Source organism: Gasterosteus aculeatus, chromosome 7, assembly GCF_964276395.1.
Source record: "Gasterosteus aculeatus chromosome 7, fGasAcu3.hap1.1, whole genome shotgun sequence".
NCBI classification, from domain to species: domain Eukaryota; kingdom Metazoa; phylum Chordata; class Actinopteri; order Perciformes; family Gasterosteidae; genus Gasterosteus; species Gasterosteus aculeatus.
Window position 1 is genome coordinate 29,445,335 of NC_135694.1, and position 18,627 is coordinate 29,463,961.

General features: G+C 47.2%; 1 protein-coding gene across 4 annotated transcripts in view; it reads right to left on the minus strand.

Annotated features, from left to right (window-relative positions):
• Positions 1-3,192: 3,192 nt before the first annotated feature.
• sgcd (sarcoglycan, delta (dystrophin-associated glycoprotein)) overlaps positions 3,193-18,627 on the minus strand; it is a 135,226-nt gene continuing 119,791 nt past the window's right edge. For all 4 annotated transcript variants that reach the window (XM_040181887.2, XM_078106895.1, XM_078106896.1 and 1 more), the window contains 3 exons: positions 11,656-11,728; positions 6,099-6,222; positions 3,193-3,878 (listed from right to left, as the gene is read on the minus strand). In XM_040181887.2, the coding sequence (XP_040037821.1) occupies positions 3,690-3,878; positions 6,099-6,222; positions 11,656-11,728 (386 nt within the window). In that variant the 3' untranslated portion in view covers positions 3,193-3,689. The remainder of the gene's footprint in view (positions 3,879-6,098; positions 6,223-11,655; positions 11,729-18,627) is intronic.

Genomic DNA, 18,627 nt, shown 5'->3' on the forward strand with positions numbered 1-18,627 from the left:
CCTCCTTAAATAAAATATAAAGAGACAGTTGCTGCTGTTTTCTGTGGAATAAAAAAGCTTCATTAGCACCGGACAAACAGCTCGGGGGGGCGTCTGGTTCTCGTTCGCACGTCAGCTGTATTTACGCTCGAGAGACAATAGGAAGGAATCAGAACTCTCAGGGAACCGATTTCTCTCAGACGCCGCCCACGTGGCGCCGGAGCGATGCAGACGATGCAGACATCAGTTAGATGTGGAACCAGCAGAAGATAAAAACCCAGATAAGAGACGTTATATGACGTTTTCGGGTGGATTACTTGTGCCCCGCCCTTCAATGTCTATGTTTCTGTGAGGGTCATCAACGGTACGAGGACATTGTGAATGTTTCAACCGTTACGGTGCATCGTGTTCAGCATTAAAGTCGTAAATTCGCCCACGAGAATGGGAACCCATCATCATCACCATCATCATCACCATCATCATCAGAACGATGGACTACGGCTCTGTGTCGTATATTGATTAGAAATAAAACGCTGATGCAATTAGACACGACGGCGTTCATCAGCGTCCTCTGTTCGCCCTGAAAGGGGAAATATTTGCACTGCGGATGGAAAATGATTTGGCCTTCCTGTTTCGTTGAGGATGAGATGCTGTCAAGTCGCTCCTTTCTCAGGTGGCCTGAAACCAGCATCTGCAGTTCCTCTGCAGTTGGTTTTGCACTTTCTCATCGTATGACGTCCTGCTCTGTTCTGACAGCATCACAGTTTCTGGAGGAGCAGCTGAAGAAAAGATCAATGACAGAAAGGAAGCGCGATAATCCTGAGAATCAGAACCATCAGCTTCTCCCACTTGTTCTCACTCTGCAGCTTCTGAGGTGCCACTGACTTCATGGAGAAGTTGGAGGAATATTGACTTCATTTAATAATGAATAATCTGGAAACGTGTTTTGTGTTGTTTAACGCTTCAGCATTCTCAATGCTTCAATAAAGCTGGATGTTTACTACATGAAGTTCTCTGTTCACTGGGTAGAATTTCATCTAATGACTGCAGTCAGTTGGACCGGCGCCTTTTTATCGTGGCATCTTTGCAAACTACTCCATGAACGGCAGCGTTGGACTGAAGAACGGTCGTTAGGGAGCAAGTGAGGAGCACTCGACCACACAGAGCTGCCTCACAGCTTGTTTTGGTCTAGAATCCCAGTCTGATCAGAGTCTTCATCGTATCATCTACACTTTGGGGCTTGTGCATGTCCTATGACATTGTCTTATGACCTGATCCTTTAGTTTTGTAGCTTAGTTTCTGCATGAATCCCCTGGTGGAGCTCATGTGGAACCCTGTGCACGGCTCCCTTCTCTGCTTCCTTTTGCTCGGTTTCTTGTGTTTTGCTTCTCTGAGAGTCATTCAACACAAGCTCACTCGTAGTGACACAAATTTACACGCACACACACACACACCGCGAGCGAATGCAAAGACCTTGGGCCCAACAGAACAACAACAACAACAACAGCAACAACACAAAGAGTCGGCTTGTGTGAAGCGTCTGAGCTCAGCAGGAAGGAGAAGTGCGTCATCAGAAGGCTTCCCTCTCCATCATGTGTGCGTTAATCTACAAGTACAAGCGTACGAAATGTACTCAACAAAACAAACACGTCAGATATGCTCAAGTCCTTTAATACGCAGCAACAAAGCCGGGAGACTCTCAAAAAGAACGGGACACTTTAAACATTAGATGTGAATGAATGCAGCGGCCTTCTGCGAGGTGCTCAGGTCTGCTTTCTCCTGTGTGTGTGTGTGTTGTCACCAAAGATCTTTACACACCAACCATATGTACCACACAACAACAAACGAAGATCTTAACGAGAAAGCAGATGTTCTGTTCTGGTGTCCGTCTTTCAAACTCCACAGGATCCCAAGTTTGTCTCTTAAATCAACGGAAACACACACACGTGATGATGAAAAGCAAAGTCGCCGAGTCGGCTGCAGTCGCGTCTGGCTGAAGGTCTTTGCATTCGCTCCACGGGAGAAGATCCTCGACGGACGACGTCACTCGGGGGAAGCCAAAGACGGTCTGTGCGACGTGCTTCTTCTCGCCACAAGTGCACGGACATAAGGCACATGTCGCCACGGCTCCCCTCTTCTACACAGAGCGCCACGCGTTGTAAAAAGGCCCCGGAAAAGCAGCTCACGCTGAACATTTGTGACATACGTTCCGTGCAAGAAAGAAGCAAAGAAAAGCTTTGTATTCAGATTCAAATCAAGAAGAGATTACATCAAATAAAATATACATAAAATGGTGGTTGAGAGCAGAAGCATTCAGTGACACTCAAATGTCAAAATAACACGGCGGTGAGTGTGATACGATGTGAACACTCACAGTCTGTCAAGACACACTTTGAACACATCCAAACAAAGAGCGAGTGGGCGGATTTCTTTGAGTGCTGATGTGCTGCATTGTTGATCGTTTAGGAAAAATCCCCCTCTGTTGTGTTTTCTGTTCTTTTTTTTTAATGTTATCCTTACGTGGTTTCTGTATTCCCACGCTGACAGAACGCAATGCTCACACACACACTTCTGGATCTGGCATTTGTATCAGTGGATGAATGGCGAGAGCTAGAAACAGTGTCACCCGAGGAGGTAAACATCAGTGAAATAATCCCAAAGCAAAGCCTGAACGGTGCAATTCAGGTATCTAGTTCCTTCTAGACTCGTCTTCACGTTCATTGAACCTTCATCCCACATGTAGTGTCATATTACGTGCTCATACTGAGCTTTGGAGCTTCAAAATGCCAAATGAGCACCAGCAAAAGTAAAGACGCTTCACTCATCTCAGCTGGGCGACCATCAGGGAGGAGCAGAATAAAGGGGGCGGGGCCTGTTGCCATGGGTGATCCCAGTGGTGAAATGCGCTTGAGGGAGAAAGGGAACAGATCCGTGTCTCTTCTAGTAAATCTCTGGAGATTTTCCTTCCAGAGAGTGAGAGTGAGTCCTTGTCTGTGTGTGTGTGTGTGTGTCTGTGTGTGTGTGTGTGTGTGTCCACATGTCCACCGTGTGGCTTGTGTGTGCATCTGATTTAGTTTGCCTCTTAGTGTCACGTGTGTCGGGTTGGACCAATATATTACCGTTGCCGCTCCTTTATGATGCAGCGGGTCAGAATCGGATGTTTATTCGAAGTGTGACCTTCGTTGTATAAAAAAACGTTGGGAAAACCGGCAATTTTTTTCTTCCTTTTGTTCTTTTATTCATGTATTTCAGTTTAAAAGCCCAATAACTCCTGAAGTGCTGTACTTATAAAGAGCTCAGAGAGATGTGTATGACACACAGTGGATAGTTTTAGTGTCCCGTGATGATTTAAATGTTGATTTCAAAGGTTTTCCACTCTCAGACGTAGAAAATTAAAAGGAGAAAATATCTTTTAGCATTGAAATATTGGCACAAAAGACCAGCTGTCAGCAGCTTGAATCCAACATTTTCAGTACTGGCCAGTTAAAACATCCATTCAGCCTAAACATCGGTCTGATAGTGTAATTTGAATGTGTGTACGTGTGTGTGTCTGTACAGGTACAGATTGTTGGTTTCGGCTTAGGCAGTCTCTGTATTTACCGTTTGCTGTGAACTGATCCTGGAACCAGGCAATGTGCGTACGTCTGTCTGTTTTTGCCCTGTTCTCTTCAGGATATCGCTGTATTCATCTATACTTGTATGCGTCAGTCCTAGAGGCAGACATTGTTGCTGATCTGGCAGGTGGATCCGGTGCCGGCCTGGGACAGGAAGAGCCTCCCGTTGGGACACACGCAAACCTCGTAGACCGTCTGCCTGGTTCCAGGGGACGAGGAGCTGGTGGAGGAGGCCTTCCCCTCAGGCAACCGCATCAGGCGAATCCTCCGAGCGTCCAGAGAGATCTGTGCGAAGTGACAAAATAAACGGATCACCTGTGAGGAAAATAGGAAATTTGCTGACACATCAGGATGGAGGTTGGGGGGGGGGGGCACAGAACTGCACCTCTGCTCTTTGCATATTATGCGGCTCCGTGATTGAGAAGCAGGCGGGATGAGAGCCAATCCTCCGTATGAACACCAGGAAATACTTTACAAGCCCCCTCGCAGCAACCGAGAGTCATCATGAAAATCGTTATCTTCTTTCCCCAGTAGCACATCCTGAAGTTCACATATAATGGCTTTGGAAAGGCTGATATGAAAGGTTGAAGTTTTTACTCCAGGGATGAATAATTGTGGCTTTGGACGTGTTTTCCACTCGCTGATAAAAGGACACAACAAAGTGAAGCAGCTTCTTGTTTGCTGAGGGTGAATGAAGGCGTTTGGTTCTCTCCACGTGTAGAATATGTAACATGAAATCACCTCAGTAAACGCCTGTGAATCCTGCCTCCACCTGATGACATCACAAAGCCACAGCCTCCTACCAGCAACACAACAGCTGGGTGAAGGTTGTGCTTGAAGCAGCAGAGTAACGTCCATGAGAAACGTCTCCCAGAAGAAGAATCCATTCTGCCACAAACTCACAAGCTACTCGTGCACTAATTTCACTCCCCACAACCCCACATTGATTGGAACAAACTGCCTCTGTCCCTCTGCAGGGACACAAAGCACCGCTGCACGAATCCCGTTCATCTACCCCCCCCCCCCTCCTCCTCCACAGCGGCCTCCGGGGCCTCGTGCACGACCGCCGTCGAGGAGCAGCTCTCCAGCCATGGAAAGAAGGTAGAGGAGCCGTCACAGGGCGCCTCCGGGAGGCATCGCCATCAAATGACCCGAGCCTCAGCTGACTGCCTCAGACGGCTGCTGCTGAACAAATCTATCAACACGAGGGGCAGAGCGAGCGAACACGCTGCGTGCGTGTGTGTGTGTGTGTAGATGAGCCGTGCAAAGGTCAGACTGGTGGGTTTTGGTTTTACATATTTTCTATTGTTGTTCTCTCTCATTGCACGTCGCCTCCGCATCTCTTGGGGAGATATCTCCATGTCTACACAACGTCTGTATAAATAACCTCCCCGACTTATAAACACACTGTGAAATAATTAAGACCAAATCACAAACAACCCCCCCCCCCCCCAACGCATTGGTAGAAAACTGTGTGTTGGAGGTTTGGCGAGTGAACATGTGCAGCACTGATGGAGTGTGAGGACGTGATTCTAATTATACGAGTTCACCAGCCTCCTTTTCCAACGCGCGGCAGTGAGGCCTGCGGGGAGATGGGGGGGTGGGCGTGGCTCCTGCGGGTTGCTTTTAATTAAGGCGATCCAAAGCCAAGGGCACCTTGCGGAATCCGTCTCTCTCTCCCCGCCCGTCTGGTATCGGAAGCTCGTCTCAACGTGTGGAAATGTTTTTTGTGGGAAACTTTTAAACACTTTCTTCTCCCTAATCCTCCTTCACTGATTTAAACAGATCTGACATGACATGACTGGTGCAACCTAAGGTGGGAAATCCTTTTATCGGCACAGCCGGCTGTGCTGAATGTGAGGACGGGTGTGTGTAACGAATCGGGGGACGGTTGGAGGAATTCAGAAGCAGGAAGGAAAAGGATGAAAGCGGTCGCAGGAGGAGGAGAGTTGAAGGCAGAAAAAAAAAAAAAAGGACAAAGCAAGTGGACACGACTCCACAAAGTCAACATGTGAAAACTTCCCCGGTGATTGAATGGAGGAGGAGAAGCTCCTCCGTGGCGGTGAGGGATTCTGGTGCACGGCCAGCGCGTGGGAAGCCGCCACCAGCCAATAAGCTAAATGCCTGTTCCATGTTGGCCGAGGGCGCTGACTATTGTTTGGATCGCTGTTTGCTAAAAATACGCTTGGACGGGAGAAATGGCAAATGGAGATGGAGCCCAATCAGCCGCTGTGGCCGCAGGACAGAATAAGTTAAGAAGTTCATTCCTCAACTCGGCGGACTGGGAGGTTTTGTTGTTGTGTTCCAAGAACAAGTCGAGTCGTTTTAGCTTCCCAGATTTGTCCCCAATTAAGTAACTAAAGGAAAGGTCACTCACACGCATCACGATGGATTCTTCAACTGGGCTTTAGAGACACGCGGATTCTCTGATTGTTTTTTATGGGATGAGCTTTAGTTTGTGGTTTGGTCGTTTGGTTTCTCATCACTAGAAGTTGGTGGACTCACCTCTCCGTCCTTGGACTCCAGGCGCAGCTCGTTCCTGCAGATGGCCTGGATGTCTCCGGCCTCAGCCAGGATCTGGATGCCTTTAGGGGCCTCCATCAGCAGGGAGCGAGTGGGAGACTCCAGCCTGGGAACGGTCACAGGATTAAAACTCAAAACCGCAGCGAGAACCTCCTTCAGCCGCCGCCGCCACGGATGGAGTAGAGGCGGAGCGGCACCGAGGCCCGCCTGCATGCTGCGTGATGTTCGCTGCGTGGGGAAGGTTTTTATTGATACCACACACACCTCTACACACACTGTACTATTCAGCTGAGGGATTGTGAGCTTTAGATCTGTGCGGGTAGCAGGTTTTATATGCAAATACACAGTTATATAAACGATATCATCACTCCATCCTGGTTGTTGCAGCTAAGGTTTAGTAACATCGAGTGTCGTTAATATTGTGAATGTCGATTACATTGTGTCAAATGTTTTAGGTCTGTGAAACGTTCTAAATGTCCGGACATTTTTTTTGTTTTGCAAATTAAAAGTGGATTCTGCTTTGCTCTCTGAGCCCAAACACACATTAATTGCATCGCGTAACGCCTCGGCCTCGTTGTTGTGTTTTCAGTTGTGTTCACTTGTCCCGATAAGACAACGTATAAAACGGGCTACAACCGGTCCTCACCTGACCAGCTTGTTTCGTTTCAGTTCCTCATCCTGCGTCAACGGCGCCGACACAACGCATCAGGATTCTCGTTAAGCGACGCCGCCGCAGGGCGAATAAAAAACAAATTAGAGCCGCAACTTAAATGTGTTGCAACTGGACACACGGGTGAGACGTTAATATCATTCTGTGGTTGGAGGTTCGCCCCAACAAACAGAGGAGATGTCAATGCTTGATGTGAAGGCCTCCCTCCTCTCTCTCCTCCTCCCTTCTCTCTCCTCCTTCCTCCTCCCTCCTCCTCCCTCTTCTCTCTCCTCCTCCCTCCTCTCACCTCCTCTCTCTTCCTCCCTTCTCTCTCCTCCTGTCTCCTCTCTCCTCCTCCTCTCTCTTCTTCTTGTCTCCTCTCTCTCCTCCTCCGTCCTCTCTCTTCCTCCTCCCTCATCTCTCCTCCTCCCTCCTCTCTCTTCCCCTGTCTCCTCTATCCTCCTCCATCCTCTCTCTTCCTCCTCCCTTCTCTCTCCTCCTCCCTCCTCTCTCCTCCTCCTGTCTCCTCTCTCCTCCTCCTGTCTCCTCTCTCCTCCTCCTGTCTCCTGTCTCCTCTCTCCTCCCTCCTCTCTTCCTCCTCCCTTCTCTCTCCTCCTTCCTCCTCTCTCCTCTCTCTTCTCCTCCCTCCTCCTCTCTCTTCCTCCCTTCTCTCTCCTCCTCTCTCTCCTCCTCCGTCCTCTCTCTTCCTCCTCCCTCATCTCTCCTCCTCCCTCCTCTCTCTTCCCCTGTGTCCTCTATCCTCCTCCATCCTCTCTCTTCCTCCTCCCCCCTCTCTCTTCCTCCTCCCTTCTCTCTTCTCCTCCTCCCTCCTCTCTCTTGCTCCTGTCTCCTCCTCCCTCCATCTTCCTCCTTCCTCCTCCTCCCATCCTCCCTCCTCTTTCTTCCTCCTGTCTCCTCTCTCCTCCTCCCTCCCCCTCCCTCCTTCTCTCGGGTTGCTCGTCGAGGGTTTATCTGTCCCACGGTTACGTTGATTTTTATTTCTGCTACACAGTCGCAGTGAATAATTCAACCACTTTGTTGTCTCTTATTTCTGTTTCCTTCTCATGTGAACAGTTTTTTCTCTTTTCATAATAAATGTGGATCTAACTATGAAACTGGAAGCTAAACGGGTACAAAACAACGTCAAGATGCCACAACAAACCCATTCCGAGACGTATTTACTCGCTTCCACTTCCCGCAGCCTGAATCTGTCTTTGCTTCCAGTTCTTTAATCTTATTTCCCTGTGGTCACCTCTGACTTCTGCGGTGGCCACAGACTACTTTCTTCCGAGCCATCTAGCCTAACGTTTTCTTCACCGTGGTCTTTTCTGTTCCGCTTCTCGTCGTACACGTTCTCTGTATTTACACCTGGGATCAGCGGTTAATATTGCTCCACCAGCCCGACCCCTTTGTCCTCGGGCCTACGGCGCCTTCTTCAAATCATCCGCCGCCGTTCCTCCGGCACGGTTCGCCGTTCTAAATACACAAGCCGCTCTGAGCCTCAAATGGGCCACGCGGCGAATCGCAGGTTAAATGGCAATCTGGGGCCGACGCGCGTGCAGCTGATTGCTTCACAGTGGCTCCGCGGACAGACGGGACACTCGGCAGGGCGAACACGCCATCCGCTCCATTACGGAGATCGGTGCGAGACGAAGGTGTGGAGGATGACCAGGGTGGAGGGGCGGGCGGAGGGAGGGTGCGACTGTGAAATTAGACAGGGCAGAAAGGGAAGGGGGGGAGTGAGGAGAGAAGGAGGGTTGATGAAGGAGCTTTAACCTTTTCCAATGATAATGTGCATCATGTGCTCACGGTGATCTTTTTACATGAATAATAAAGAAATTCCCAGCAGAAGTATCAGGAATGTGTGGCTTTATTCTGTTAACAGCTTAATGCTGTGATAAATGCGCCGGCAAGGTTACACTACAGACTATGACAAGAGTTTAGAGTTAAATACTGGAAAGCAAAGTGGGCACAATAAAACAAAAAGGGCGTCAGCACGTGAGGAGAATGAAGGGCGAACGAGGGAAGACAAGGGGAAGAGGGATGAGAGGAGGAGGAGGAGGACCAGGAGAGCGGTCCGGGAGGGGTGAAGGTAATTGAAGCGAGGAGAAGAGGAGGCTGGAGGGTAAGTGGGGGCAGGGTGAGGATGAGGAGTGAGCGTGAGAGGGGAGCGAGCCCCGATAAGGAGGCGGGGAGATTGGAGGCGAAACAAAGAGCTGAGCTGGAGAGGCGAGGAGGACGAGGAGGAAGAGGTCAGGTTGGATTGCAGGACGATGTCTTTCTCTCTCGTGGACACACGGTCCTGTGATGTCGAGGTCTGTAACAGACTATTAACAGTCAGCAGTCCTTTTTGCTTAGAACGTTTCAGGACCCAGGAGGCAGTAAAGCAGCCGTAAGTACACAGCAAGTACACAGAAGTACTAGATTAGTAATATAAGTATACCACCAGCTGCACTCCTCACAATCCTCCTCCCTGCGGCTCCCGTCGCCTTTTTTTTCTGGTCCGCTACAGACGCACAATCGGCGTCCTTCTCGTCGCCTCGTTTGTATTCGGCTCACGAACCAGGATGAACTTCCACAAAGGTGTCTGTCAGGTGCCGACGAGGCATCACCCCCCCCGGCGGCTACACGACGGTTGCTCTCTACGTGCGCGTCGGTGAGTGCGTGTTGGGGGGTTAATGCGATATCCTGAAAAAGGCTGGTTTAGATCCTCCATTTGTACCCAGCAGAGGGGTCATCTTGGGCCGGATCTCCGTCTCGATTGACTGCTTGTCACTAAAGATGCTCACGCACGAGGGGGGGGGGGCGGGTAAAGACAAGCCACATCGCCGTAGATTGTGTCAGTCAAGTCGTGCAGACGATCACATGGTAGCGGCGTCTCGTTATTTGAAGGGGAAGCAGAAGTGACGGATGAAACACACCACTGAAATACTGTTATTGGATATTTGTCATCAAAGTCCTTCTTCGTCCAACCCGGAGTTCCCGTCACTGCTCCATTTACTGCCTCAATCCCTCCTCAAAGTCTCCTTCTTCCTTCAGCGCCCAACTTCCCGTCTATCTCGCCCGTAATCTGTATCCGACGAGAACACGTCCTCTGTTCTATTTTTGCTCTGTTCTGTTTCTGCGCGTCTTCAATACTTTTCAAGCTCTTTTCTTTCCTGATCGCGGCCTTTTTCTTCCCCCTCACTTCGTCTCATTCTTTAATCTTCACACGTTAAAACTTTAGTCTTCTCTTCTTTCCCCTATTTCCAGAATTTCTTATTTTCACCCCACAGACACTTTGCCGCTCCGCCTCGCTTTGACTTCAGATCAAAATCATGTTTCTCAGAGCACATTTAGGTCTGTTTTGTGCTTGTATTGGACTAGGGGGACGGGGGGACGGGGGGGGGTAGAGGTTTAGAGGACAAACCTCTATGACTGCTGAAGTGCACAAGTCGCTGGAGAAATGATTTTATCATTATATTTCAGTTTGGTGTGTTTTTACTGCAGAGAGCGGCCAGAAGCAGACAGGCGGAGCGGTTCTGAACAGGCCCGCTGAAGGTTCTGAACACCCTCACAGGAGCTTCCCGTCGTTCTGGTGAATTAACCCTCAGCAAAGTGGGCTGGGAATTGAACCAAAACGTGTGACAGGGGTGTGAGGGAGATGTCAATCACGGCCAGACGCTGCAGCCCATCAGACCCGACAGGTGACAAAGTCAACATTTATTTCCTAAGAAGCCGGCTGACATATTCGGGTGGCGTGTTTCCATTTTACAGATTGTATTTTTTTCTCCTGACTCCCTAATCGTCACGCAAACCAGGCGCTTACATGGAGGAGACATCGTCCGCTGTCCACACAGAGCAACACGCACACGCTCCGTCAGAGGTCAATCTGACGGATGCCTGTCACACATTGTGATTTCACTTGCTAGAGTTCAAGAACAATTACTGAAGACTCACGCGGACAAATGTCAAGTTTGCTTTGTTTTTAACGTACAAACTCTCCTTCCATAAGCTTAAATGAGCTTTAGGTAAAAAGGAACATTTAACCTGCACCTGTCGGCCTGTAGCTTAAGGCGCTAACAGACCCGACGGTGCAAACTGCAGGTGGTGTGAACCCGGCGCAAGAAGGTCTACAGCTGCTTTCTGCTTGTCTTCTCTCTCTCTCTCATCTTCACACTCGCTGCTTATTGTCCTTTCGTTTCAGGGTACATTGCTTTGGATTGTGTCGATTTCAATCCACAATTGATGTTGATTTGAAAACGAAGAGGCGCTGATACAAAAAGGGGAACCGCTGAGGCATCGGCTGCCACAGAACAAAGCAGGGATTACGGCTCCTACGGACAGACTTTACTTGACAGGGGAGCTAATTGCCTGTGGATGAGCGCTTTTTCCCTCACTTCATAGACATTTACAATTAAATCCTCCCTCTTTACTGGGTCCTCCGCCCCGCCTCCAAGGAAATAGAAAGGGGGCAAGATCTTTTATACACTTGAGTGCGTTACGGAGGTATTGTGACCCCAGGGCTCCAACACATACAAATACAATTTGCACGGTTTGATTAAATGTATAAATGTCTTAGTTGAAATAGGCTCATGGATTAGAAATCCTTTAATGCATCATTCTTAAGACACAATATAGGGAAAAAGGGGCCAGTAAACACAATTAGCCATGCATGATGGATTCAAATACTGGCAGTATTTGCAGTATTGCATTTCGGTGATTAGTCCTGGAATATTGGTGTGCGCTGTTAACATGTATCATTTTGAATGATTTTATTGGAGTTTAGCTCCAACACAAGCTAATTAATGACTTAGTTATGAAGACTGATTAATGGTGTCTGTGTACTCATGACCGCCCTCACATGCGCATGTATTTATTGTAAAGCATAGACATCGGATGGCGACTCACCTGAGCTCTTTGAAGGGCTCGGCCCTGACGTGTGGCGTCTCCACTGATTTGCTGAACACGGCGCCTTCGGCCCCTGAAATCAAAGAACACGACGTCAGGGAGAAAAGCTTCCTGTCCGATCAATCAACATAATCTCCGAGCCGGCCGATCCATGCGTCTCTGTGGTCGGCTCGCCGGGCGGCCCTCGCTCCCCCTTCGGCCCGCTGATAACACGGACTCACACACATGCAACACGGAAGAACACTTTCATGTATTTTTATACTAAGAATCAGGAGGGAAAAGGAAATAATCGATTCAAAGCTGCTCAGAGCTTCACAAACCGGGGAAGTAAATATACGGAATGTAGTCGAGCCAATGCGCTCGCTCTTGGGCCCTTGGGCTCGGGGTGGGTGGGCGTAGAGTGCAAGTCCTCTAACATGCTGAGTGGAATTATGGCCCATGTTCACAGAATAACTCGCTGCATGTCCCCTCGTAAAGTCCGACTCACCCAGCTCATAGTTTTAATGACACATGCTTACAGATACTAAGTGTGTGTGCATCTTATCACAGATACTAAGTGTGTGTGCATCTTATCACAGATACTATGTGTGTGTGCATCTTATCACAGATACTAAGTGTGTGTGCATCTTATCACAGATACTATGTGTGTATGCATCTTATCACAGATACTATGTGTGTGTGTGCATCTTATCACAGATGCTATGTGTGTGTGCATCTTATCACAGATGCTATGTGTGTGTGCATCATATCACAGATACTAAGTGTGTGTGCATCTTATCACGGATGCTATGTGTGTGTGCATCATATCACAGATACTAAGTGTGTGTGCATCTTATCACAGATACTAAGTGTGTGTGCATCTTATCACAGATACTAAGTGTGTGTGCATCTTATCACAGATACTATGTGTGTATGCATCTTATCACAGATACTATGTGTGTGTGCATCTTATCACAGATGCTATGTGTGTGTGCATCTTATCACAGATGCTATGTGTGTGTGCATCATATCACAGATACTAAGTGTGTGTGCATCTTATCACAGATGCTATGTGTGTGTGCATCATATCACAGATACTATGTGTGTGTGCATCTTATCACAGATGCTATGTGTGTGTGCATCATATCACAGATACTAAGTGTGTGTGCATCTTATCACAGATACTAAGTGTGTGTGCATCTTATCACAGATACTAAGTGTGTGTGCATCTTATCACAGATACTATGTGTGTATGCATCTTATCACAGATACTATGTGTGTGTGCATCTTATCACAGATGCTATGTGTGTGTGCATCATATCACAGATACTATGTGTGTGTGCATCTTATCACAGATACTATGTGTATGTGCATCATATTACAGATACTATGTGCATCATATCACAGATACTATGTGTGTGGGCATCATATCACAGATACTATGTGTGTGTGCATCTTATCACAGATACTATGTGTGTATGCATCTTATCACAGATACTATGTGTGTGTGCATCTTATCACAGATGCTATGTGTGTGTGCATCATATCACAGATACTAAGTGTGTGTGCATCTTATCACAGATACTAAGTGTGTGTGCATCTTATCACAGATACTATGTGTGTGTGCATCTTATCACAGATACTAAGTGTGTGTGCATCTTATCACAGATACTATGTGTGTATGCATCTTATCACAGATACTATGTGTGTGTGCATCTTATCACAGATGCTATGTGTGTGTGCATCTTATCACAGATGCTATGTGTGTGTGCATCATATCACAGATACTAAGTGTGTGTGCATCTTATCACAGATGCTATGTGTGTGTGCATCATATCACAGATACTAAGTGTGTGTGCATCTTATCACAGATACTAAGTGTGTGTGCATCTTATCACAGATACTAAGTGTGTGTGCATCTTATCACAGATACTAAGTGTGTGTGCATCTTATCACAGATACTAAGTGTGTGTGCATCTTATCACAGATACTATGTGTGTATGCATCTTATCACAGATACTATGTGTGTGTGCATCTTATCACAGATGCTATGTGTGTGTGCATCTTATCACAGATGCTATGTGTGTGTGCATCATATCACAGATACTAAGTGTGTGTGCATCTTATCACAGATGCTATGTGTGTGTGCATCATATCACAGATACTATGTGTGTGTGCATCTTATCACAGATGCTATGTGTGTGTGCATCATATCACAGATACTAAGTGTGTGTGCATCTTATCACAGATACTAAGTGTGTGTGCATCTTATCACAGATACTAAGTGTGTGTGCATCTTATCACAGATACTATGTGTGTATGCATCTTATCACAGATACTATGTGTGTGTGCATCTTATCACAGATGCTATGTGTGTGTGCATCATATCACAGATACTATGTGTGTGTGCATCTTATCACAGATACTATGTGTATGTGCATCATATTACAGATACTATGTGCATCATATCACAGATACTATGTGTGTGGGCATCATATCACAGATACTATGTGTGTGTGCATCTTATCACAGATACTATGTGTGTGTGCATCTTATCACAGATACTATGTGTGTGTGGATCTTATCACAGATACTATGTGTGTGTGCATCTTATAACAGATACTATGTGTGTGTGCATCATATCACAGATACTATGTGTGTGTGCATCTTATCACAGATGCTATGTGTGTGTGTGCATCTTATCACAGATACTATGTGTGTGTGCATCTTATCACAGATACTATGTGCGTGTGCATCATATCACAGATACTATGTGCGTGTGCATCATATCACAGATACTATGTGTGTGTGCATCATATCACAGATACTATGTGTGCGTGCATCATATCACAGATACTATGTGTTGTGCATCTTATCACAGATACTATGTGTGTGTGCGTCATATCACAGATACTATGTGTGCGTGCATCATATCACAGATACTATGTGTCTGTGCATCTTATCACAGATACTATGTGTGTATGCATCATATCACAGATACTATGTATGTGCATCATATCACAGATACTATGTGTGCGTGCATCTTATCACAGATACTATGTATGTGCATCATATCACAGATACTATGTGTGCGTGCATCTTATCACAGATACTATGTATGTGCATCATATCACAGATACTATGTGCGTGTGCATCATATCACAGATACTATGTGTGTGCATCATATCACAGATACTATGTGCGTGCATCATATCACAGATACTATGTGTGCGTGCATCATATTACAGATACTATGTGTATGTGCATCATATCACAGATACTATGTGTGTGTGCATCATATCACAGATACTATGTCTGTGTGCATCATATCACAGATACTATGTGCGCGTGCATCATATCACAGATACTATGTATGTGCATCTTATCACAGATACTATGTGTGTGCATCATATCACAGATACTATGTGTGTGCATCATATCACAGATACTGGGACCCTACATGCCAGATGAGAACAACCGAGAATAACATGACGTTTCGTGGGGTGAATGCATAGAAGCAACCCCCTTCCAGCAGGGTAGGATACGAGGAGCAATGGTCTCCCACACCTTCTCTGCCCTCGCTTTGGCTATCACGCTATGGTTTCAAGACTTTTGCTTTCTAGGAAAGCTGTTTAATAATATATAATGAGTGGTCCATTTTAGGGCTCTAAATTAGTCATGAAATCATTTTCTGTACTTTCTTCTTATCTTGTTGCATTTTCTTGAAAAATGTGATCATGCTTCCTCTGCATGAAACAATGAAAGAACATTCCCATGATTCTTCTATACCACTAATGGATAACGTATCAAAACAACCATTAAAGGGAGGAAATTCCGTCATCTTTTATTTCATTCTGAAAGTGTAAATGAAATGATCCTTCATCAAGGCAAAGCGATGATGAGAGGAAATCCCTGAGCTCATCATGACTTTAAACTTATTGACTTATGGACATATTTATAATCTCACGGTTCTATGGCATCATGTGTGGATTCGGCCTTATCGCCTAGACTTTTAAAGTCATCTCTGTTGAAGCGTCAGGACGACTTCGACATGTTTCACACCTCTCAGAGTTAAAGAAGCGTTTTAATGGGCGCGTCGTTCCCTGAGATAATTAACACTTTCGCTCCCGCCGGGAGATCTTTATAACAGCTCCATCTGTCAAAAGAGTCTCTGGCGTTATGCAACGATGTGGGACGGATATATTCTTAACCACCACCACCGCCTCGCTTCTGTTCTCTCTTTTTGTTTTTTTTTACCAAGTCAAACATTAACTAAGATGAAATCAACGTTTTAATGTATTTCATTTCACCACTAAGCGAAGCCAAAGAGAATCAGATGACTACTTTTATGTAATAAGTTAAACAAAACGTCTGCCCTCCAACTCATGAAAGCTCACGTGACATTTAAATGCCTGTTCAGTCAGTTTGAGTACAAAGAGGAGGACTTAAAGTGAAGTGTCACTGCCTCTTTCCTGCAGTAAAGTGAGCGAAGATAAAACGGAAGCCTCACTTTGGAAATATCAAAAATGAAAAGGAACAAAAAGCTCTCTAGTTTGCTTCTGGGTGTCGCTCTGCTTTAAATCGTTTGTTTAAAAGTTAAAGCAATGTCATTTATTTCGTTTTTATTGCCTCCTAAGTTCAAATAATGACTTAATCGTTTCAAATGTTTAGGATTGCACTCAATGCAGAAACACGAGGAAAATACGCACGACCCTGCAACTATTTACCTGCCGATTATTCACACAGATGCAACATGTGTTGACGTCGTAACGCTGCAGATCTTCTTCATCATGACCTGTCGTCTCTATTTGTACCCAGCAGCACCTTCCGGGGATAAATATGATTTTGTGATCACCGGCTACATGCAAATACGGAGCAGCAATACGTCCCGCCTCTGACATGTTCATGGACCGCTGGTAGGGGGGTAGATGATGCCATTAAAGATGAATGTGTCTATGAGAGCAGCTGTGTGTCCGTGTGCATCTGTGTATGTGTGAATGTGTGTCAGACTGCGGGCTGGATATCATCAGTTGTGTCCTGAAGTACCTCGGAGGTGATGAAATACTACGATGCGCGAGGCACAGAGGGAACTCCCTGCAGGAAGAACTTCAATGATTGGTGGTGGTCCTGCAAACCAAACAACGAATCCCTGCGCTCATCGTGATGCATGATGCTGCACACCGACTCTTCTACAGCGGCACACACAGCTAGCTGGATCATACATAAATAATTACATTATATTAATATAATAACCCATGAGAGCTGGATTAGCATGCGCAGTCACGCAGCTCTTTGCAGCGCCCCACCCGGGTGTGTATATGCCATGAATGCACGGACAAGAAATGCTGCTGGATGTAATTAACCACCAGGGACATGACTCAATGAAATCACATCTAATTCACAGTAAATGAGGACTGGACCACGGACACAAGGGACTGGATGTCCAACCGTGGAAGGTGTGGTCGGCGACCGGACGCATGGCTGCCTGGAAGGTACGCTCATCCCGCCTGAGGATATCCCTCTCTGAGTCCATTAGCGATGTTCCGAGTGCTCTTTGGTCGGGTGATGAAGTGTTTTACCATCATGCTGAAGCCACTTCCCCCTCTGCCTCAACCACTTATACTGTAACCGATGCTTGCCTACATTAGTCAGAGTGAACAAGGTTGTTGTTTGTTGGTTTTAAAAGTGGGGGCTCTTGGTGTAACAGCAGAACGAACTGAGAACTCCTGCAGGTGAATCCAGCCGTTCCACATTCATCCGTTTAGTATTTTCCTCTTTGGCTCCACATTATCTTTCTCTCTCATTCCGTCATTTGCCTGCCCTCGTTTTCTCTGCTGCGGCGTATTTAATAATCTCCCCCTTTGGAGTTGAAGTCGGGAGACTGGAGGTGAAGCCGGCAGCTCCTTGTAATAAATAGCCAGCCCCCCCCCCTGCTGAGACGCTTCACGCTTTCTCCTTTCAATGGTACGAGCAAAACAGCAGCTTTCACGTACAGGGAGTGGGGGTGGGGGTGGGGGTGTGGGGGGGGCAATTCTCCACCTCAACAGTAAGTTTAGGCTGTCAAACATAATACGCAGCCGGCAGTAAAGAGAGAAGAGCACGACAGATCAAAGTCGCTGCTGAATTAAGAGCGAAATGGGGGGGGGGGGGGGGACAGGGGGAGGGGACGGAGAGAACACGAGAGGGAGCTCTCTGCAGGAGGGACGGGACAAGACACCGACGAGTCCCCCCCCCCCTCCACTACCCCCCACACAGGTGAATATCAATCATTCATTCACACTCGGGTCGTATCGCTCCACAACGCCTGCCCCCCCCCCCCCCCCCCCCCCCTGCCTGAATATGCTGACAGGGCGCTGAGTGACAAGCGAGCTCAACAACGATCGGTGACACAGCGGGAGACGCTCCAACAACGCCGACAGCTGCAAACGCCCGTCCCAGAATGCACCGAGGGACGAGCCGGCAGCCATTACAACCGGGTGCGTGTGCATTTTTTTTAGGGGGGGGTGGGGGGGGGCAGCACCGCCAGTGGGGGGGGGCTTGGAAGAGCACCTGAGACCTGTTGGAGATGAGCGCACACACGCTATTCATTCAGGGACAGAGGTGATTAAATCGAGTGCCACCTCCAACCCCCCCCACCACCATGAACAAAAGAAAGACAGGAGGAAAAAGAGAGATGCCTCACTGCAGGGAAATGAGTCCAGATTTAGACTTTTGTCCCTCACGTTGCCACAGAGACGACACTCAAATCAGCTAAAATCCAAAAGTTTGTTTTCCCCCACGTATCAAAGTCACGTACAGAGAAAAACATGCAGGCCGTTTGTATCAGACCCCCCGTGCAAGTCTGTGACGGGTCAATGTCATTCACGTGAAGGCATTAGTGGCTCCTGGAATGGCGACGTCAGTTGGTTCAGGACTTTGGTCCAAGCTGAAAAGCCTCATTAACTGGCGGATGGATTCTAATAGAATTCCACAGACATTGGCGGAGCCCACAGG